At 51.8% G+C, this 22190-nt stretch overlaps 1 protein-coding gene across 2 annotated transcripts in view; it reads left to right on the forward strand.

Moving 5' to 3' along the window:
* The window catches only part of ARID3B (AT-rich interaction domain 3B), a 30672-nt gene extending 8684 nt beyond the window's left edge, over positions 1–21988 (forward strand). For both annotated transcript variants that reach the window (XM_042824220.1, XM_042824221.1), the window contains exons 3-9: positions 2949–3020; positions 4012–4084; positions 14095–14278; positions 14901–15160; positions 15331–15588; positions 17689–17790; positions 18626–21988. In XM_042824220.1, the coding sequence (XP_042680154.1) occupies positions 2949–3020; positions 4012–4084; positions 14095–14278; positions 14901–15160; positions 15331–15588; positions 17689–17790; positions 18626–18774 (1098 nt within the window). In that variant the 3' untranslated portion in view covers positions 18775–21988. The remainder of the gene's footprint in view (positions 1–2948; positions 3021–4011; positions 4085–14094; positions 14279–14900; positions 15161–15330; positions 15589–17688; positions 17791–18625) is intronic.
* Positions 21989–22190: the final 202 nt, after the last annotated feature.

The raw sequence follows: 22190 nt of genomic DNA on the forward strand, positions 1-22190 counted from the left end.
CTCAGGGCACCAGGGCTGCTCCTGCAACTCAGGGCACCAGGGCTGCTCCTGCCACCCTTTCCTGCAAGAAACTCGGGGTCAATCCTGCCTGCCCTGTCACAGCTGCGATGGAAGCGGCTGTTTGTCAAACATCAGCAAATTCCCTCGACGCAAAGCGGCGCAGGGAGAGGCAGGGCTGTCCCCAGAGAACGACCTGCCTCTGGGAGCAGTGTTTTTTCCTTCCTGCTACCATTGCTTGACTCATACAAAGGTCTTTTAATGACTTGTGAGGATATATTGATTTCTCGTGTTCCTGCTGCTCCTGCAGAGGAGGGCTGCTCACCGAAGGGCAACTTTGTTTTCCTAGGCAGAACGGAGCATGATACTAAAGCTTCCTCTGGGCTCTGTTGCTGCTGTGCAAAATGTGTTTGATGCTGCATCCTCCTGCATCCCTTCCCGTGGCTCTGGAGGGACTGACACGCGTGGTTGTGCTCGAGTCTCTGTCCCAACCCCTGCTGATATTTGGGATCTTTGACTGTAACCTTGGTGCAGACCCAAAGCTTTCGGCGTGCAGAGTCCTCGAGATGCAAGCTGAGGCTTGGGAAAGAGTCTGTCGGTGCTTAGGCCGCTTTCTGAATAAATAGGGCTTTATTCCCTGGCTGCTGAGCTGACATTTTGTGCTGGCCCAATGCTTGGCTGCTCTGCCACCTCCTGCTGAAACCTGTCCTCACGTCCCCAGCCACCGCGTGGGGGGCTTGGCAGCCAGGAGCCATGCGTGGAGAGGGGCAGAAGCATTTCTGGCCTGTAACAAAAGCAGCACAACACCAGGGAAAGTGTTTTTTTAACCCGTTTAACCCAGTGACAGCGGGGCTTCGCAGTGCTTCAGGTGGAGGAATTGGAGATATTTGTCCAAGGCTGCTGGAGAGGATGGGTGGGAAGGCAGCCGAGTTGTTTCCACGCTGATTGATACCAGGCTGGGTGAGAAGCGCCCTCCTTATCTCTCCTGATGGCTTAACGTGGGGCAGCAACCTGCCTTCAAGCTGTCACAAGAGGAAGTGCTAATGCTGTCCTCCGTGTCTCACCTCGCTTCACTCCGTGTCATGCCAGGTGACATCCATCTCAAGCAATTTTCTGGGCATATGGCAGAACGTGCATGGCTTTGGCTGGCTTTAAGCTCCTTTCACTAGTTAGCTTGTGCTGAGCATTAGTCTGTGCTCTCAAGCCCCTCACGGTGTGGGTGCAGAAGGTAGGGGGCATTTTGTGTATCAGCACATCACCTCGTGGCTTATTCTAATTACCTGTTCTCCAAAGCAAGCAAGCAAAATAGCTCCTCAAGTCTTGTCCTGTAGACAGTTCTGAAATCCTGCCAATCTCAAACCCGCTGGTGGCAGGGAATTGTCTCCTTTAAGCTCCTTTCCCTTCTCTGTCCCCATCCTAAATGAGTGGAATAAGCTCTCAGCATGAGCTGAGGGCCCAGTGCAAACAAGAGTTTGGCTTCTTGGAGCACCCCATTTAGTGTTTAACACTACAGGTGTGTTTGCCCTCTGAACGTGTGCCCACGCCTGAGAAGAAAGCATCAGCCATCTGAAACCATTTTGTCTTAGACTCCGTGAAGCTGGGGATGCGCAGTGACTGCTGCCTGCTGAAGAAGCTGGCTCCTCTCTTCTTCTGTTACCGTGGGTTTGTTGGTCTGTGTTGAGGCAGTGGGGTTTCAGGAGCAGCTGGGTATCACCATAATTAGCAAAAAAACCTGATGGTTTTAATCTCTGCTAGCAAGGGGCACCCAGATGAATCCTCCCAGGAACAAAACCGGTCCTCAGATCTCTTCCTAGAGAGGGCTGGGAATTGATCTGCTGTAATAAACAGCTGACATAACAGAAGTGGCAATAATCCCCCATTAAATATCTTTCAGTTGATGGGACTCGCTGGATAATTGACTTTCCAGCAGGAATTACTGGCTCAAACTAAATCAGCAGGCATTAGGGCAGCTCACTGCAGTGTTTTTTGAAGGGGGAGATGTGGCTTTGCCTGGCCTTGACAAGAGCTATTCATCTTTCTAATTCGATGGACGTGTCACAGCCAGATGACTCCCAGCATTTCAGATATTGGGCCTCCCGTGCCATTTACCTGCATTTTTGTGCTGGAACCTCTGGCTTGTTCCACTTCAGGATGTGTGCGTGTATCAGGACAGAGGACAGGCTGAGCCACTCTGCTGGGTGGAATTGGCCATGCTCTTCCCTGGAGGGGCTTTGGTGCACATGCTATATGAAGTTTATTGTTTAAAGCTGCTTGTCCAGCTTTCAGGATCATTCTTACGTTCTCAGTCCTGCCGTATCACCTGAGCCTTCCTCTGCTGGTCTCCTGCCCTGGCTGTGCTTTCAGGATGATGATGAATTACCAGGCAGAACAAGCCTAACTAGAGTAATCCTTGTGATGCCTAAGAAGAATGAAGCTAAACCCAGCAAAGCTGGATCGCCGTTTCTGTGTGAAAAGTCCAAATTCAGTGGCTTCCAGAAGTAAGGGTGTGGGATGGGAAGAAGCCTTCCCACTGTTTTATTTCCCTGCTTCTTTTTGGCATGCTCAGCTTTTTGCTTTGTAGGCAAGCAAGCGGAGGCCAGAAGGGCATCTCTGAGCATGACAGGGGGCAGTTCTGTGACACCTGGCTGATAGAAAGGCAGGAGAGCCCTGTGTGAGCAGGGATAGCTGGCTAACACACTGCTGGTCTTTCACCAGAGGCTTTTAGGGTGTGCACTGGGTAAAAAGATGGATGTGGAGAGCCAAAGCAGTGCCTCTGTTTGGAGTTTGTTCAGCCTCTCCGTGGCAAAGCACCTGCCACTTTCCATGTCTCAGCCTTTACCTGCCTTCACGTAGGCTCATGCCCATAAATGCACATTTGAAGGCTCTCTGGTGTTGTCCACAGTGCCTTTCCCGAGCTGCCCTTTCAGCCTTTCGTTCCTTTCTCCCCCCAGAACGGCAGTGTGACCTGGAGTGATGAAGGTGATGGATGTCGAGGAAGAGAAATTTCACGAGACTTTGCCAAGGTCAGTGTGATGGTGGGCATCTGGGGGAGGGATGGGGGGAATTCCTTCCCTGACCTGTGGCTACTGAGCCCTCCCTGTTGCTCAGAAAGCCTGCAGAGCTGGGCTGGTTTGCCTCTGGTCACTGGAATGTAGTTTGAGTTCAGCCTTTATAACTGCACTCCTAAAACTTCCAGTCTCAGTCAGTGCTTTCTCTGGCTGGGGGAAGAGTGTTTTGTTTCTGGAGCCTGATTAGCACTGTGGTAATAGATCTGAATGTGGCAGCAATGTGTCACATCAGCTCGAGGAATTCATTTTGAACTGAGCTGGCTTTCTGAAAGGGTGCAGCTAATTGCTCTGCAAATACAGCAGTGTGTTTTCTTCCCAGAGCTCAGCGTGTGAGAAAGCACAGTGCTGCTCAGGAAATGAACCCACGAAGCCCCTTTTTTGGGCTAGATGAGTACCGAGTAGCTAGCAGCACTTACAGAGAAACTGAAATACATTTTTCCCCAGTGAATCTTTGCTCTTCTGTTGATCTGCTCCACAAGAAGGAATTAAATGTTGTTTTTGTCCACGGCGTTGTCCTCTGTCTTGTGTGATATCCTCTCAGCAACACTGACCACAGCTTGTCACCCTGTGGCCTCAGAGGCCACGTGAGAGAACAGTAGGTTTTCTGTGCAGATGATGCTGCCCCTTCTGAAAAAGCAGCAGGTAATGCCAGCCTGCAGTGCCTCTCACGTGGAATAAGCTTTCTGAGGAGCTGAGGGAAGTGCTTGGGTTTCAAAGCCTTGGGTAAAATTGTTTCTGCAGCAAAGTGGTGCCAGGCTGATTACTAAGGCTTTCTGGTTTATTTCAGAGGAGCTTTTCCTGCCAGGAAAGTTCCAGGAAAGCTTTCTCCTTCCTTGCCTGTGGTTGCCCCACAACAAACACCAGATGACCCGCTGGAGGAGGCTGATGTTGTTGCTTTATCTGTCTCCTTGTGGATTGTGCCTCCATCTTTATTTCCCCCCAACAGCTTTATGAACTGGACAGTGACCCTGAACGGAAAGAGTTCCTGGATGACCTCTTCATCTTCATGCAGAAGAGGGGTGAGTGAGCTTTGGGATGAACTCAATACGGTAAAACAGGGATTACTGCAGTTTGGATTCTTGCCTCCTGCATTTGAGAGAGCAGATCCAGCCCTTGAACCCGCAGATCAGATGGAAGGACGGGGGTAAGCCTTGAGATATTTACTTTGGAAGATGGTGAGCTCAGTAGGAAAGAATTCATCTGCCCTTTGATTTAATTTCACAGATGCTATTTCTCTTCCATCACTGCTGCCTAATACCAAAGTGCCCCCAAAAGCCCGATTCGACAAGGGCTGAGTAGCACTGAGAGTTCTCTGATCTCCCCTTCAGAATAAGGGGCAGCACAGAATCAGGTGGCATTGTCACACATCTTCTCATGTTCTGCTTCAGCGTGTGGAAGCCGAGTGTGAAGGCGTTCACACCCCATGTAGAGCTCACAATCTGAGGCCTGGGAAGAAGAAAAAAGAGAAAGACAAAGCCAGGTTTTCCTTTAGATTCACGACGTGTCAGTTTTCCGTGTAGTAAAGCTGTGTAACTGAGTGCAGGAGCAAACTGTTCAAAGAAGTTCTCACATTCCTTCTGATGGTGTCAGCACCTTGCATCTCTCCTAGTCCCAGGATGGCAGTGCATGTGTGAAACAGCTCAGCTGAGCTGTCTTAAGTCTTCCTACCTTCTAGATAACGAAGTTTGGTTCCCTCATTACGAAGTATTCTTAATGGGAACACATAAAAGTATGCTGCTGTATAAAACAAAGAGCCCATGGGGAAACACTCATCACCTGTGTCTGAATTTCTGGTAAATCCTTTACAGTGCTGTTTCCTTTACCTTTCCATATGTGCCAAGGCAATCAAACTCATCCAACCAGGATTTCTCCTGACACAAATTGTGACAGGGTCCATTTTACTGTCTCCAAAATGTTTCTGAGTTTGGGAGGTAAGTGTGAAGAGCGGGCAAAATGATTGTCTGATCACTGGGCAAAATGATTGTCTGATCACTGGGCAAAATGATTGTCTGATCACTGGCCTGGAGTCTTATTTCCAGTTGGCCTTCTGAAGCCTGCATCTTTGGTTGCATCCCCTTCTGTGGGTGGCTGGAGCACAAGCAGAAGGGCTGTCCCAAGGGGAAATCCAGGCAAGTGCTCTTCATACCCACGTCCTCCTCTCCTGGCACAGCTGGAGCTGACAGCTGACCTTTCTGAATTTCCTTGTTCCAAAAAGCTCGCAGAGCTTTTGTTTCTAAGTCATTCAAAATTTGGAGTTGAGTTTTGGGGATGTTTTTGGCTTTCGTGTGCACAGCCATTACCAGGCTTAGCTTGCAAATGTGAACCTGAGCTCACGTATTAATGTAAAGGCTGGGATGGCTGACACACAAGACAATCTGAAGGGTATGACTGGCAGCAATAGAAACCACCAGATGCCCAGAGAGAAATCTGCTTAATACTTTAGTATCTCCTTCCTATTACCTTTCAATTATTTACAATTGACACCTTCCCACTGCAGGGGCTGAGCCTGTCACCAGCTGGCTGCTGGAGGAGTTGAGCTTTTAATCATCTGGGCATTTCCTAGTGTATTTGTTTTCTGGAAGCTCCCTTGTTTTCTCTCTTGTGAAGAGAGCTGGAAATGAAACATAAGAGCCCCACCACCCGTGGGGGAGAGGCAGAGTGAGCTGCCAGCTTTCTGCCAGGGGATGTGGAAATATTGCAGGGAGTGAGCCTGTATTCTGCTGCACTCAGAAATCCAGAGGCTTCTGCAGCAAAGTTACCCCAAGGTGCTGTTCAGACTTTAATTTCTCTTCCCCTCCCTTTACGTGCCAAGCAAGCATCCTAAAACAAACCAGGCTGAACAGCTGCCTTGTTCTGAGAGTCCTCCAAAGTGGGTAATGCTGAGGCCTCATTGCACCCGAGAGAAAAGTGCTGTGTTTCTTAGCTCCTATGTGTGAAGAGCTGCTTTATTTGCACCTTGTGTCTGAAAGCAGCTCTGCTAATAAACGCTGCTGGTGTAAAGATAGGGATTCTGTCATCCTCCAGAGGAGTGCCCCTTGTTTGGGGCTGATGGAAAAGGCCCCAAGGATTGCTAGCTGGTGCTGAACTGGAAGATAAATGGTAGATTTCAGGAGCTCCCGAGTAGCTGGAGGGATGAAAAGGTTTGGTTGTTGGTGCTGCTCTTTGGAATGTACCTAGAAAAAGCGAAGCCATGAAACAGGCTTAATGCAGATCAAATGTGCAGGTCTCATCTGCCTCTGAGCACAGCAGGTTGTCGCTGAATGACCACAGCTGCAAGTGATAAAATGGCCCTTCGGCAGCAATAATGATGGAAGAGGGAGATGAGAGGGGAGCTGTAACTCATCCTTTGTTGCTGTTGTGTGCTGAGGTGCATGGGCCTCACCCTGCGTGGGACTGAAGGGGCAGAGGGGGTGAGGAGGTGCAGCTTTGTGGGATGAGGGGCTGCATCAGTGCCTCCACGTGCCTCTTCCTCAGCTCTTCTGCAGCCTCGCACTGAAGGCCAGCTGTCCTCAGGAGTGGATAAGCAACTTCAGCAGTGGCTTCCCTCCCCCGTGGCTGCTCGCTTTACGACGTTTCTGTGTTGTAAATGAATCTGGAATGAATTGGTAAAGAGGGTTTTCAAGTTCTGACTCTGGAACGTGAGTACACAGCACCCCTCACAGTAATTCAGGGTAATCTTGTGTTCCCCAGCCTTCTCTGCTTAAGGTTGCTGGAAATAATGTGGCTCTCCAGGCTGGATGTGGCTCTGGGCAACCTGGTCTGGTGGTTGGCAGCCCTGCACACAGCTGGGGGTTGGAACTACATGAGCATTGTGCTCCTTTTCAACCCAGGCCATTCTGTGGTTCTACGATACTGAAATGCAGTGTGATATGAAACACATTGTGAATCTGTGTTTCCAGTGCAAAATCAGCTTTTCACACTTTGGGTGTGGGTGTCCTGGCACACAAAGCATATTTTTCCATTTCAGAGCCCTCTGAAAGAACAGCTGGGCTTTGTGCAGTAGGGGGTTGGGTAACATGTGCTCCAAACAGCCAGGTGGGCTGATGTGCTCAGGTCTGGCTGGAGTGAAAGGTGGAAAAGCAGTTTGAAGGCTTTTCTTACCCAGTGAACGTGCCCCAGAGCTAATTTTTGGCTCTTCTCTGTCTTTGTGATAAAAGGTAAGATGAGGAGCAGAAAAACATAGATGTCAACCTTGTGATACGTAGCAGGCTGCACTCCGTCCCCAGCTATTGAAGGGCTGCCAGTGGCAGGAGTCCTGCAGCAGTCATGTATAGCTGAGCTGATCAGGAGGCAAGCAGAGCAGTGGGGCTTCATCCCCAGGACCATCGATCAGTGCTGCTCATGCAAGAAACTCCAGTCGAGGAAAGGTCTGGGGAGCTAGGGAAGGCTGCCTTCCAAGGGAAGCTGTTTTGTTCATTTTTAAGCAGTGCCTTTGTGAGGAGCTCGTAAAACGTCTCCGATTGTACAGCTTGACCAGTTTTGTTCAAGGTTCCTGCATGACCTTGGTTTTCCCGGATGGCTTGGCCATTCTGTTGGGTGTTTTTTTTTATGTGGATATACATAGAAGGGGCTTTGTAAGTCCGACCGTGTGGTTTTAATGTTTTCCTGCTGTTGTATGCTGTCTGCACATTTGAGATGTGGAAATACAACAAATCCAGGCTATTGACAAAAGCATTTACTGATGGATTCTTTTATCTCTAGGCCAAGTGGAGTTTATGAAATGTTTGCCCAGGGAATACTCCTCGCTCCACTGGTTCAATTCTGCAGGCTGCTGCTTTTCATCCTCTGGAGATGTTTTTTGAATCCGAATTAAGCAATGTAGTTCTGTAAATGAGACCTCAATAGACATCAATTCTCAGCGTCCTTTGTTCATGCTACCTGCTTAATGCTGAGCCACTGCAAACGCTTCCCTAAATAGCAGCTGATGCTCTGCAGTGGAAAATTCTCACTCGATGCACTGCACCAAACCCAGCTGCAACATCTTCTGCCTGAGCCATTCTTCTGCGCTGCTCTGTTCTGAACGCTCCAAATCAACCAGGCAAGATTCTTCTTCGACTTGTGCAGTGCTGAATCTGTGCTGTACATCGTTTAAAGGACCTTTTCTTCCTTGAGTTTTAGAGGGAACTGGTGTAAATTCTTCTGCTGCAGGTGGAAGACCTTTGCAAGGAACGCCTTGCTCACCAGCCTTAGGTGCCAGGTAACTAAAATCCTCCATAGAATCACCAAGGTTGGAAAAGACTGCAAGATCATGCAGTCCAACCATTCACCTACCACCAGTATTTCCTCACTGAACCTCAGTACAGCAATCTAAATGTTTCTTGAGCACCTCCGGAGATGGTGATTCCAGCACCTGCCTGGGCAGCCCGTTCTAGTGCCTGCCCACTCTTTTGGAGGATTGTTTCCTAATCCCCAACCTGAGGGATCCGTATCCTTCATGTTGGATCATGCAGAGGATCCTTGCATGGCTGTAACTGGGCTGTGAGCTCTTGACCTGTGACATATATAAGCTGTTTTGGGGGAGTTGACCTGAGCAAAATTTGGGATAACTTTAGGACTTGTAAAAAAAAGCTGCTTCTCATAAGAAGCAAATTCTCTTCTGTGTTTTATGTGCTAAGACATCCATCCTGTTTGAAGTGATAGGCTGCCGTTGGTTGGCAAGACTCCTTCTGCAGCTTGTTAACCTGGTGCCAGCCTGCTGCAGCAGTGGCCCTTTGGGGATCTCCGAATCCCTGGCTGCACAGAACTGAAGGATAGAGCCAAAGGTGTTTCTCCTTCCCCTGAAGATTGAGATGTCAAACTGTAACACATTTCTCCAGCATCTCAAAGACTGTATGTTTGTGTCTCAAATCCCAGAGTCCCAGAGCTCGTCTATGCATGGTACTTTATTCTGGGTGTTCCAGGCCTCCCCCTAAATCTGACAGCCTGTTTCTCCGGTGATTGATGAACTTGAGCAGTTGACCAGCAGAGGTGTTTCAGCTCACAAAAGATGACCCTGTGGATACCCAGCTGGATGGAAGGTGGGGCTGCTCAGTGTGAAGATGCTCCGGTTTTTGACTCGTTGACCCAGTTCTGTTTTCCCCAGCTGCCCCCGTTGTAACTCCTCTCTACCTGGAGAAGTTTGTCTGCTTGGTTCAAAGCCACCACCATGGCTGTGCAACATCTGGGGAAGAAATTTCTGATAGCAGATAGATTGGAGCCAGCTGTGCCAGTAGCAGCACAGGAGCACAAATCTCTGTGGGATCGCAGTTTGGGGATGGAAAAGTGGGGAAGGTTAATGTGGCCAGAGCCTTGGTGAATAGAACGGGGGCACGGGATGCCAGTTAGGCTGCTTCCAGTTCAGCAGCTGAAATCTGATAAGGGGCTGCTGTCAGCCTCACTTATTGAGGAGGGAAGCAGAAACTGATGGTGTTTCGAGGGGTGCAGATAAGAAGTGGGCCTCCTGTCAAATAGAACATGATTAATTACCCTCTATCCTGGCTCCCGCTTTGATAGCAGTGTCTAATGGTCTGCAGGCTTGCAGATCAGGTGGTGACATTCCCACTGGGAGGTGTGGATGCCCGCTGTGGAAATGCCATGAATAGGGGGGGAGAGATTAGATCGGCGTGGCACGGGCAGGGAGAGCTGGTTTCCCTTCTGTTTGCTCAGGGTTAGCCATCAGGATGGGCTCAAAGCAACAAATACAACTTTGAGGCAAAGGAGCTGGGGTGGCTGAAGAGGGGGCCTTTGTGTGGAACCTGCTTTGGTTCAGGATTTGGCTTATTGTAAGTCACTTTGGGAGGCTGGAAGTTGGAAGCAGCAGCTCTTTCCTTCCCTAGGTGGGTTATTGCTTAAACATGGCCCTCTGTGCCTGTTCACTTCTTTGCTCCAAAATCCTTCAGATTTGGATGCCTCCAAAACTTCAGATGTTGCTCTGCTGAATAATGATTTGAGTCTCGCCTCCTTTGTTCTTTACCTAAAAATGGACACGTTTGAAAGTACACTGGATAGGAAGAAAAAAAAAAAAAAGGAGGAGGTGATTGAAAAAGTACTGCTTCAGGCTGGCTGTAATTAACTGCTCTTTGTCTCTGCAGGACAAGTCATGGCTTAGGCTGCTTGATGGCGGGGAACTCCCTGCGGTGGGCATGTTCCTCAGTGGGACAGAGGGGACTTACCTGCCGTCAGCCTGTTAGCATCATAGGATCACCAAGGTTGGAAAAGAACCTCTGAGATCATCCAGTGCAACCTGTCTTAGGTGACAGTTTCCTTTTAACATCACTTGTCTGTTCTGATGTTGGTATGAATCTGAAGCCTGGCAAACAGGATGCAGCCACCTTGAGCAAGGAGCTTGGGTAGGTGAGGAGTGCTTCAGTGCAGTGTGGAGGTCCTTCTAGATAAAAGGGAAGGCCAGTGCTGGGCTGTAGCTGTCAGCAGAGCAGAGCAGGGGAACAGAGCTCACCCAGCTGACTGCTCAGCACCTCTTCTGCCAAAACATGTCAGAACAGTCGCTTGGAGATGATCCAGGGCTTGCATCTTCTGTCTCTTCCTAAAGAGCTCTTGGAAGGTGGAAATCAGGTTCCCCTTCAGCCTGTTGAGCGTAGGAGACACAGGGGACATTCAAACCTATCCATGTACACCCTGTAGGCTTTTGTTATGTCTGCCTGAAACAGAGGCAGCTTTTGAAAGGGGTGAAACAGCTTGGCAGGAGGGGCTGCTTACTTCCCTTGAAGGACAGAGATGTTTATAGCTACAGTCAGGCTTCCTCCAGGGAAAGTCTTTCACTCCAGAAAGCCGAATTGTAGTTACAGCTGTCTTTCCTTTCATCCTATGGGATGATTCCTCCTTTTCCTTCCAGCGTTGTGGTTGGGCATTTTGCCCTCTCCGTAGCCCTTCTGTGTTAGCAGAGCACTTGTCTGGAGGCAGCAGCCTCTTACCCTGGGGTTGTTTCCCACCTCCAGCAGCTCCAAGCCCAGCAGAGCAAGTACACCTGTCTTGGAGCTTCTCTTCTTGAGGTCTCCCATGCGCATCAGCTGCCTGTCAGCCCTTTTCCAGTGGGAGCACTCTGTCCCACCCTCCTCCAGCTGATTCCTTCCAGGGCTGCCCCATGCTCCCGTGGCTGGGTCGTGCTTAAGGAAGAAAGCTTGTTTGCCGGGAGAACCGTGAGCAGGAGAGCCGGTCGTCATCCTGGGCCTCTTGTGGAGCTGGCTGTGCACCGCGGTGTGTGCAGCGCTGCTGAGAGCCGGCGGGATGGAGGGAAGCTGGAAAGTACAGTAAAATGAGTTTGCCATCAAAAGGCAACAAGTCTTATGCTGTGCCCCCGGCTGCTGACCTTTCCCTTTGGAATTCTCCCCTCTGACCTCCCGATCATTAATCCTGATGCTGCCAGATGACAGTAATCCATCATGGCCCCTGACAAGCCTCGCGGCCGCCTGTGAAAAGATCCGCTCGCCTTCAGCATCCCCTCGTCCCATGATACTTGTTTTTCTGCCTTTCCTGTCGGAGCACCGGGGGTTTCCAATAAAGACTTTATCGCCTCGCTCCTCCTCGGAGGGGGCTGTGGGAGGAGGGGGCTCTGCTGGCAGCTTTCATGCTCAGATCCTATGAAACATACCGAGTTGGTGAGGAGCGCCCTTAATTTGTCAAGTCCGAAATGCAAATAGCGCTGTGCTTGCTCGTCCCAGGCTGGGGGGGTGATTCTCATCCTGGGGCAAAGCACAGGAGGAAGGTGGCTGTATCTGTGCAGAGCAGGGAAAGGATGGGAGTTCTTTTCCTCTGATTAAACCCCAGGGCGCTTCAACCTGTGGGTCCTGTTGAAACGCAAACCTCAGGAAGGGAGCGTGCTGTAGGGCTGGTAACGTGAGGCCTGGGGTGGCCTCTGCTTGCTGGTGGTGAGCAAGCTCTGCAAATACGTGTGAGCCTTTATTTCCCACTGGATAATGTTTGTCTGTGTCACAGGAGCGTTTGGATGCATTTACTTGCATATTTCCAGATGCTAAGGGATGAGGAGGTCCAGAAAAGAGTAAGGCTGTGTTGAGGATAAATATATTATTTTTAAAAGTAAATATTTCATCGTGCTTCTGTGTTAGCAGCTTGCTTGCTGGAGGAGCCTTCCATCTGACCCTTCTCTTTCGCTCCCCATCTGCTCACTGTCCAGGGAGAGAAGGATGAAAGTCCCTTCTGGAGCAGCCAATGCCATTCCCTACACGAGATAGGGTGGCTCTGAGTGGCGTGGGATTGCTGAGGGAATGGTCTCAGCCCAGCAGTGCTGAGCCTTGTGCCCCCAACCGTTTCTTGCTTGGGCAGAAACACTGAAGTGCTGACGGAGGGAGCCGTGGAGGTGGGCAGAACTATTTGCAGCTCTTTCTGCAGTCCTTCAAAATAAACATTTCCCTGCTCTTGCCTTTGGGGTGGGCTGGGTGTGACCGGTTCCTGCGGCTCAGCTGATGAGTGATAACTTCAGGCTGGTAACATGATCGCTTCCAGCCCTCTACGTGTCTGCAGTGACACTGCTACCAGACTCTTAATCTTTCTTTTGACGCACGGAAGGAGACAAAATGGAGGCAGAGGGGAAGGCAAAGCAAAAGCGAGGATTGCGTTCGCCCAGGCTGACGTTTTGTCCGGGCTGGATGGAGCCAGACTGCATCTAAACAACTGGGAAACGTCCTCCCTCCCCCAGGGAGCCGGGATTTGAAATGCAGGAAGAGGATCTGATGCAGTTTATGGATGTCAGCTTCGTGCACAGGGAGGGGATTGTTTAGACAGAAGGCAAATAAAAGAGGATGCAAGAGATGGGAAGCAAGGGAGCTCGCAGGCCAGCCTGGCCGGGTTGCTCTTTATGCTGTCTGGTGAAGTCAGTGCCTTAGTGAAATTGAGGGCTGCTCTTTAAAGCTGAAGAAGTTTCCTTTAATCCAGCATCTCGTTAACCTGTGGGAATCGTTGCCGTGAGCTGACGTGTAATAGGCTTCAAAAAGAAGAAAAAAATTGCACTTAGGTGTCTAATGAGGACATCTGCAGAGCTAGCTGAACTCCTTTTCACCAAACCGAATAAAACCCATTTATAAGGGCCATAAACTGCTCTGCTCCGGGGCGTTATCCCACTGCTGGCTGATGAGCAGTGGCAAAAGCCTCCCCTGTGGGTTGGGCATCCCATAATTGTCCATTACGGCGCTGCCGCTGGCCGTTGCGGTAGCAGGATGCTGACCTCGGGGTGGGCTGCTCTTTGATCCAGGACGGTGTTTCGTACGCAGAGGAAGAAGGTTGCTACATCAGCATTTCTCCCTCTTCCTCTCCTTGCCGAAATCTCCTCGCTGCGGCCTCTGCAGACCCTCCACGCTTTGTGGCCTTCAGGTGCAGCTCTGAGGGTCTCAGCAGCGGGCTTTCGGTCGCTACCCGTGAGCACGCTGCTCCATAGCACTGCCCACATCACTGCCTTGCAACAAGTAGGGCTCCCACAGCTGGGCTGCGTTGGCTGCTGCAGGACGCACGTCCCAGAGCTGCTGCAGGGACAGGGAGCAGAACTTGCAGCAAAACGCTGCACGCTTGTGAGGGAGGATGGGGAAACGCGTGCTGGGTGTCACGTACCCTTTCCTATTGCTCTGCCCGGGCACACAGCACGTACTGGGGCTGGGGGAGCAGAATCCCAGTGCATGAGCAGCTCGAGCTGCCTGCAGGCTCAGCCCCTTCCTGAGCACCAGCTCTACAGATTTGATTGGAGATAGCCCTGGGAGCTCGTAACAAGCGATTCCTCTGGGCTGCTCCCTCGCCACTAGGGTTGAATGGTCCCTGCTTCCCCTCTTCTATTTTAGAAGCTGCTCTTAGCTGCAGGTTATTATTTGTCTGTTAATTGCTTTTGCCTACAGGAAAGGATTTTTCATGAGAAGGACGTGCCGTGTAGCTACACTTCTCTGGCTCATTTACTCACCCATAGAGAGGCCTCGAGTCAGGCTACAAATAGAGTTGCCTGAATTTCCTATTGGAAAGAAGATCAATAGCCCCGACCTGCCGGGCTTCTCAGCCTCATTTTCTCTCTCACTCCTTGTTTTCTTCCCTGCAGGAACTCCCATCAACAGGATCCCCATCATGGCGAAGCAGATCCTGGATCTCTACATGCTCTACAAACTGGTGACCGAGAAGGGAGGGCTGGTGGAAATCATCAATAAGAAGATCTGGAGGGAGATCACCAAAGGCCTTAATCTGCCCACCTCCATCACCAGTGCCGCGTTCACACTTCGAACCCAGTAAGTCTGGAGGGTCTGACAGCAGAGAGGTCAGAGCAGGAGCTGGGCAGTGCAAAATGGGGGCTGAGGTTGCTCTGTCTCACTCAGCACAGGGAGCAGCGGGAGGGGACTGCTGGAGAGCTCTTACCTCTTGGTTATTGTTATTCTTAGTTATTAGTTGAGTCCTAAAGAGGGAAGCTGCTTGCTGTTTCTATAGCCTTTGATACACGCAGTGTTCCCTGCAAATTTGCCTGCTGGATTGCAGCAAAAGTTGTGAGGTTTGGTGCTGCCCTGTACCGACTTGGACAAAATAACCCTCACGTCATCCCACCTTGCATGTAAGCGTTACGATGCGAGCCCTAACTTATCATTTGACATGTTATGTCAGTTGTAAAGGCTTTGGGGATGATTTTTCTCTGCCTCTGGATGTTGCAGTATGTAACTGTGTGCTTCCGAGGTCAAGTGGAAGCTGTGAGAGCTTCAGGCCCCAACTACATATTGCTTATCACAGCAAGCACTGCAGATGAAGACTCCACATCTGCACAGCACCTTCATCCCAGAGTCTTCCTGTGTGCTGCATGCTGTCCTTTTGTGGTCTGGTGAGAAACCTGCTTGACTTCCGCTGTGCTCACCTCTCTCCCAGGTATATGAAGTACCTGTATGCCTACGAATGTGAGAAGAAATCCCTCAGTTCTCCTGCGGAGCTTCAGGCCGCGATCGATGGCAACAGGCGGGAAGGCAGAAGGCCCAGCTACAGCTCCTCTTTGTTCAGCTACTCACCCACAGCCTCGGGGCCTCCTTCCCTCCTGTCTCCCCCAAAGATCCGCTTCCCCATCATCAGCGTTGCGCCGGGCAGCGGGACCAGCAATGCTCGCGTGTCTCCAGCAGCAGCTGTAAGAAAAGGTCAGCTGGGGGAGAGGTGCAGCAGCAGAACCGGGCAGCCCGGTCTAGTGGTTGGTGACCCGTGGAAGGGGGTTGAAACTGGATGATCCTTGGGGTCCTTTTCAACCCAGGCCTGCGGATGAGTCTTGGTGTATTTGCTTTAGGATCCAAGTGACTCTTTCCTCTCCTAGGTGACGGTGTGCCCTTGACCGTGTCGATGCCAAATCGTATTGCTGTGCCAGTGACCTTGGCTAGCCAGCAGGCCACGGTGGCAGCAAGAACAGCCACCCTGGAGCAGCTGCGGGAGAGGCTGGAGGCTGGGGAGCCACCAGAGAAGAAAGTCTCCCGGATGACAGAGGAGGAGCAGCGGCTCGTCCAGCAGGCTCTGCAGCGCAACCTCTTCAGCATGGCGCGGCAGATCCCCATGAAGATCAAAATCAATGGCAAGGGTAAGACGTGCCTCCGGCTGCGCCTTGAGCTGTGAGGAGCTGCCAGGCTCAGCTGGTGTCCTCAGCAGCGCTCTGCTGCGCGCTCGAAGCCTGTTTCTTCAGTAGCTGAAATGGCACAGCTGTGTTCAATGCCTCCTGTGCACTTTGGAGCACGGCGTGCTTCGCTCTGGCCCGGGGCGCTCTTGTGAGATGACTGGTTGGGAAGCCGTGCCCTGTGCCAGACGCTCAGCCCATCAAGCGGCGTGCTTTGCCCAGCCCTACCCTCATCTCAGCCTCGTGTGCCTTTTAACTGATCCCAGAGGTGACAGCTTTTTCAGTGCAGGTGGCAGCGACGCCCGGCTTTTAGGAATCCCATTGGCAGGTGTGATGAGGAGGCCACAAAGCCCTGCGTATCTGCAGGGGCCCCTATGCTTTTAGCGAGTCAGGTGATTTCTGCCCACATCTGCTGCAGCTCCTCTCGCAGCCTGCAGGCAAAGAACTCCTGGCAAGGCTGGGTTAGGAGGTCAGATATAAGCAGCATTCATGGCCTGGGAAATGCACTCCTGAAATGCTTTGTGAAAGGGGAGTCACCCTGTAAAGGTCACGTTGTCGGGATCAATACTGTTACAGAGTGGCTTCAAAAGCTCATTAAACGCTGTGGCTGCCTTACCTGTCCTGGGGGCTGCACTTCACTGGGCAGCAAAGCCTCAGAAGATTTCAGTTCCAGCAGCTGTTTCATCTGAACCTTTTGATCCATTCAAATTAAAGGTCTGGGGCCCCTATTAATTGTACGGTGAGATGAAGGCGCAAGGCCAGGCACGTTGGGCAGTGCACAGCAGAGGAGGGGAAGTGGTTCTGGAGGCCCTCGCTAGCAATGCTTTGTGGAGACACTTTGCCACAGTTAGATGTGGCCAAGGGTCAAAGCAGGTTCCCCTTTGTGGCAGCAGCAGCTAGCTGTGGGATTCAGTCTTTGCACTGCAGGTGGTGACGGCTGTGCATCCACCTAAACTTCACGTCTGCATTTCCAAAAAGCGAGTAAACAGGGATATACAGGTTTGATGGAGTAATAGGTGTTCCCTCATCTCACTGTTTTGTTTTTCACTTCACCCCGGGCTTCCTAAATCCAAATGCTAGGAAGAAGCAGAGGCTGAGGGCTGAGCCCTAAGCAGGATTCATTGGTACCATTGCCACCTTGGTTACGTGACTGTGTGCAGGTCTTTCGTGCCCTCATTTTCTGTGCTCTGTAAAGTGCTTTGGCACTTTTGGAAAGCACTCTGTGAGCTTATTAGAGCCTGATAGCAACATTTAGGTTAAATGTTAGCAGTGCCCTTCGCATGCCTCCCAGGGACAGTCCCAGCAGACTGGAAATGAGCATAACGTCTGTTGTGTGCGGTGCCAGAGGCTGGGCAGACTGTCTCCGTGGTCTCCCTCTGTTTTAACAGCACAATGTCCCCAAAACCAACACAGGCTGGGCTGGTAACCATGGCACAGCTGTGCAAACTGTAAGGCTGAATTTGTGAGCGCAGAGAAGCAGTTCCAGGCTCACAGTTCCAGGCTGGTTTAGTTGGAGGCTTCAGAAGCATCCAGGAGAGCGTGATGTTCATCTCGCCTTTAACATCAGAACAAACCAGCCTCCCACTACACAAGAAAGAGAAAGGGCCCTCGGTGCAGAGGGGACAGAAGAAAAACAAAAAGGGATTTCACGTGCCCTTAGGGACAGCCAGGAAGGCTCCGTTTGGATGCTTTGGGAAGCTCCTCTCCCTCCAGTGGCCGCTGGAGCTGCTGCAGCCTGAGCCCTGCACACCGTAAGGAACTGCAGCTCCCTGAGTGAAGGGGCCCTGAACAAGAGCTGGGTACGTGGCTGCAGCCCAGCCACCTTGAGCGTATGCACAGACTGCTCTTCCTATGTGGGGATTGTTAATTCAGCCCGAGAGATGGGCAGGCAGCAGTGGGATCCCAGGCCGTGCGCAGTTCCCTCGTTAACAATTCGGCACCTGTGTGAGCATCACGTGGGGTTTCCTCATCAGAGAGACAGCAGGAGGAGCTGCTCACCTTCGGTGGGCTCCAGAAACGGGACGTTGCCCTCGTTGCTCTCTAACTCTGTGTTTCTTTTCTCAAAAGAAGACAAACCCGACTCGGCGGCGGCGGCGGCGCTGAATTTGTCACCTAACGGCATTGGGAGCATTAACATGTCGGTGGAGATCAACGGCACGATCTATGCTGGTGAGAAGGGGCTGCTCCTTGGGGGGTGGGAGTGCCCAGCAGGGTGTGGGGAGGGTGGCAGCTCCCAGGGCTACTCATTTTCCAGCTACTCATTTTTCTGCTGTAATTTCAGCGGGAGATGAGTTTTTCTCACTTTTTGGTAGGCGAAATTAATGCCCTTTCCATTCAGGTGTGGGGTTTCTCCGTTCAGAAACCCTCTGGAGTGCTGGTTTTTGGTGATTTCGTGTTTGTGCAGGGGCTGTCGCTGTAATGTCATCCACTTTCTGCTGCAATCTGTCTGCTCTTGAGCAGTCCCCAAGCGGCGTTTTGTTGACAGCTCACAAGTGGCCTTTTGGTGTGGCAAAGAAGTGAGGATGTGGTGAGAAGTTGGGTATTAGGAGGAAGTTTTTCACACAGAGGGTGGTGAGGCACAGGTTGCCCAAGGAGGCTGTGATGCCCCATCCCTGCAGGCATTCAAGGCCAGGCTGGATGTGGCTCTGGGCAGCCTGGGCTGCTGGTTGGCGACCTGCACACAGCAGGGGTTGGAAGCAGGTGATCATGGTGCTCCTTTTCAACCCAGGCCATTCGTTCTATGGGTCTATGATTCTGTAAGTCCAACTTGTACATGGGAAGGACTTTGTATTCAGTGCTAGCAGGAAGGACTGTTAGCCTCCTCCTGCTCTTGAGGAGAGTTTTAACTCAGCTTTTATTTCCACGTCATCACTGACGCTCTGATCTGCCTCCAAGCCCGCCGGCCTCATACCACAAGGATGAAGCCTTTGGGGCTGCATCAGCCACCCTTTGCTGCATCCCCCCCACATCCCCCTAACTCTTCCCTTACCTCTGTGCCTCGCAGGCGTGCTCTTTGCCCAGAAGCCAGTCGTCCATCTCCTCGCAGGCTCGCAGAGCTCCTGCAGCAGCAGCAGCAGCTCGCACTGCTCCCCCAGCCCTACCTCATCGCGGGGAACCCCCAGCGCAGAGCCCTCCACTAGCTGGTCTCTCTGATGGACGGCCGAGCTTGCTGTCTCACACTGGCCTCCGGCAGCTCTTCCTCTCTGCTCGCGGCGGGGAGCGAGCCGGGAAGGAGTCGCACAGATTACCTCATCTCAAGGAACCTGCTTCGTGGTTGGCCGACGGCAAGATGATGATGATGATGATGATGCTGAAACCTTTCCATGCCAGCGAGTTTTTTCTTCATCGCCTGTTTGTCCGGCCTTTTTCTTTGTTCTCTCCTATCTTCCTCCCTTTCACTTCTGTTTCCTTCCTCCTCCTCCTCCTCCTCCCAGGGTTTGCTGTGTTCCTCTTGGGGGGTGGCACGCAGAGAGGGGGGGCACACCTGGCGTTCTTCAATCAGGGATCGGCGGGCGGAGAGATGGCTGAGACGTCACCAAGGCAGGTGGGAAGAGCTGGCATCGGGGCAGGGGAACGGGCTTCTCGTCGAGCCGCAGCACGGCTCAGTTTGTTGACAATCGGAACAGCCGGCAGGCTGCCTCGCTCCTCTCCTCCCATGGCTTCTGCCAGGAGAGCCTCCTCGCTTCTCTTCCTCAGGCTCTGTCACGCTCCAGTGCTCGTCTGTCCTCCCCTCGGGCCACGCAGCCCTTGCTCGTGGAGCCCCAGAGGTGCGATGAGCCTCCTTCCCCTCTCTCTGAGGTCTGCCTGGGAAGGACGTTCTCACCGCTGCGCTTGGCCCATAGGCAGAAAAATCCCTCTCCATCAGCTGCTTCGTCCTGCTGGCCGCTGCTGGCCCGTTCCCTACTGTTGTTGCCTTTTTCAGGCTTTCAGCCAATTTTTAAACGCCCTCAGCCTCATCTGTTTCTCCTTAGGGAGTTCATCCTACCGACGTTTCCCCCGAACCTTGCCTTTGTTTGGCTCCGATTCTTTGCTCCCCTGGGCACAAACAGCTTGATCTGGACTTGCTGGAGCAGCTTCTCTTTGGAGGGTGCTCTCCACATCCCCCTTCAAGTTGCACGTGAGCAGAAAGAAAACCAATCTCCGTCAGCCAAGATGCTCTCCTGTGGGGAAGCAGAGGAAAGAGAATCAAACCTTTCCTCACCCTCTCCCTTCCAACCCGTGTAAAGCAAGCAGAGGCTGCCCACGAGCTGCTGCCCAGGCGGCCTCGCTCTGCCCCACGCATTCCCCAGCCCGCAGACCAGACCCGAGCACCATCCCTCCTGCCCTGGTGACGTCCTTTCCATCCTTCAGGCCCCAGTCAGGTTTTTTGAGCAGATGAAATACCTCAGATATGTACTTATTGTTGGGGTTTTTTTTGTTTGTTTGTTTGTTTGTTTGTTTTCGGGTTGTTTTTTAACCTCTTCAGGAAGTGTTGGCATATCTTATTGCTTGGTTTGTTGTTTTGTTGTTTCGTTGTTTTTTTTTTTAATATGTGGTTTTGCTGACATTGTGTTTATTTTTTATTTTTGATCGTAGCACCAAAGACAGAAAAATCAGAGCAAAGGAGCAGTGGCTTCCCCATCTTTTAGGCTAGCAAGGAGACAGCTCTGTGTCAGGACACACGCATAGCACAGGCCAGGTAGAGGTAGGAAAGGAGGGCACAACTGACAGCTGAGTTGGGGATTCTGTCCTTCACCTTGGACACAAGGTTGCCTCCAGAGTCCCTGTTTCCCTTCTTGGTATTCCGTGTAGCAAAGCTGCTCGGTGCAGCTGGGGGACGAAGCCCTGCTTACACTACAGACGTACCCAAAACCTGCTGCAGCAAAATGCTTTCTGACACTTCAGTCTTTGGTGGCTGCAGAGCGGCAGCCCGCTGGCAGCAGAGATGGGTGCCACCTCGGCTTTCCTTGCCCCCAGCCTGCAGCTCAGGTGACAGGGCTGCCCTCAGCCCTTGCTTAAACCCCCCCCACGTGCAGCAGAGCCCAGCTCCCTGCAGTCAGGTTGTGACTCAGGTCAGCTGGCTGCCAGCCCTGGGGAGGACAGGGAGGGAGGGAGTGCTGGGAGCGCTGTGTGCTGGGATTGGTTCTGCTCCTGGTGGCTCTTGGTGGCAGCAGTGCACTGGGGAAGCAGAGCTGCTCCCACTCGCCTGGCAGACCCACAGACCTCCAAAGCATTTCATTGTCTCTACTCAGAGAGGATTTCCCACACTGACTTACTCAGATTGTTCTTTCCCCCCCCCTCCCTTTTTTTTTTCATTTCATTTTTTTTTTTTTTTTTTTTTTTTGGAGATGGGGGTGGGTTTGGGGGCTGTTTCCTAAGAGTGGGACTGGGGGACTTTTTGCTTTTCCTTGTGCTTTCTTCTCTGGTCCTGGGGAGCAGAGGTTAGTAATGGGTGTTTTTGCTTATGTATCACATGCTAACGTTGTGTTCTCTTGCACAGAAAGGCACTCGAATCACTGAACTGCTAAACAGCTTCGACACTACTAGAGTATTAATGTTTATAAGCTTTACACAACTAGACTGGAACTAGACAGGGACTAACAGATTGTTTTGTATCCAATTCAGGGAAAGAAACAAGTCGGGATGCGTAACAGATACCTCAGTAAAATAAGCTGCAACAATACCCCGGTCCCTCATCGTGGGGACCGGGCCGTTCAGACTGTGAAGAGTAACCCTTCCCCAGGCCTGGCTTTGATGCTGGCACTCGGCTTCTCGCAGTGTCCGGGTCACCTACTGAGCTGCCGGGCGCTGGTGGGGATGGGGTTCTGGAAACCAGCAGCAGAGGGAGGGCGGAGGAGCGGGGCGGGCTGGGCGAGCCCCCGGCTCCCATTCATTTCACTCAGCGCGTTGGATTGTAGAGTACTCAGGGTTTTGGTACTGCGGGTAGGACTGTTCCTCGGGTGAAGCGTTCCGCTTTGCAGTGCGTCTAATTTCTCTTCCAACTCCAGACCAGCGAAAGTTTCACAGCGAGCAGCCAAAAAAAATAAAAATAATAAGGATGAGAAGCCCACGGCTGCTCGGTGCGGCCGTGGGATGGGAGTGCTGCCCCACATCCCAGCTCCGGGCTGGCACAGCAGTGGGACGCGGCGCTCTGGAGGGATTCGGGTCAGAATGTTCTCACCAAACAACGGCAGCAGCCTTGCTACTCGTTTTCTTACCTATTTAAAGTAAAAATAAGTAAATAAAAAAAAAGAAATGTGATAGCCTAGGCGGTGGATAAATACCTCAACGTCTCCTTCCAACAAGTGTCTGTATATGTTGTTGTTGGGTTTTTTCTATCTTACACGTTATCTGAATGTTTATATTCCAATAAACTTCTACCTCTTCACGGTGACCCAACAGCCTCTTTGGGGGCAGCGCTGGTTGGCGGGGGAGGGGGGGGGAGGAATCAGCTCCTGGGGTGGGTGGGCCGTGCTGGGCGAGCCAGGGGGGCTGGAGACACGCGGGGGGGTTCGCCCCAGAGATTGCATCTTGGAAGGGGTCCTCAGCCCTGTGCTCGGCGGCCTCCCGCAGTGGCCAGCGGCTATAAA

The sequence above is a fragment of the Centrocercus urophasianus genome, unplaced genomic scaffold (genome assembly GCF_019232065.1).
Source record: "Centrocercus urophasianus isolate 14NV4802_14NV808 unplaced genomic scaffold, USGS_Curo_1.0 seq_23, whole genome shotgun sequence".
NCBI lineage: Eukaryota > Metazoa > Chordata > Aves > Galliformes > Phasianidae > Centrocercus > Centrocercus urophasianus.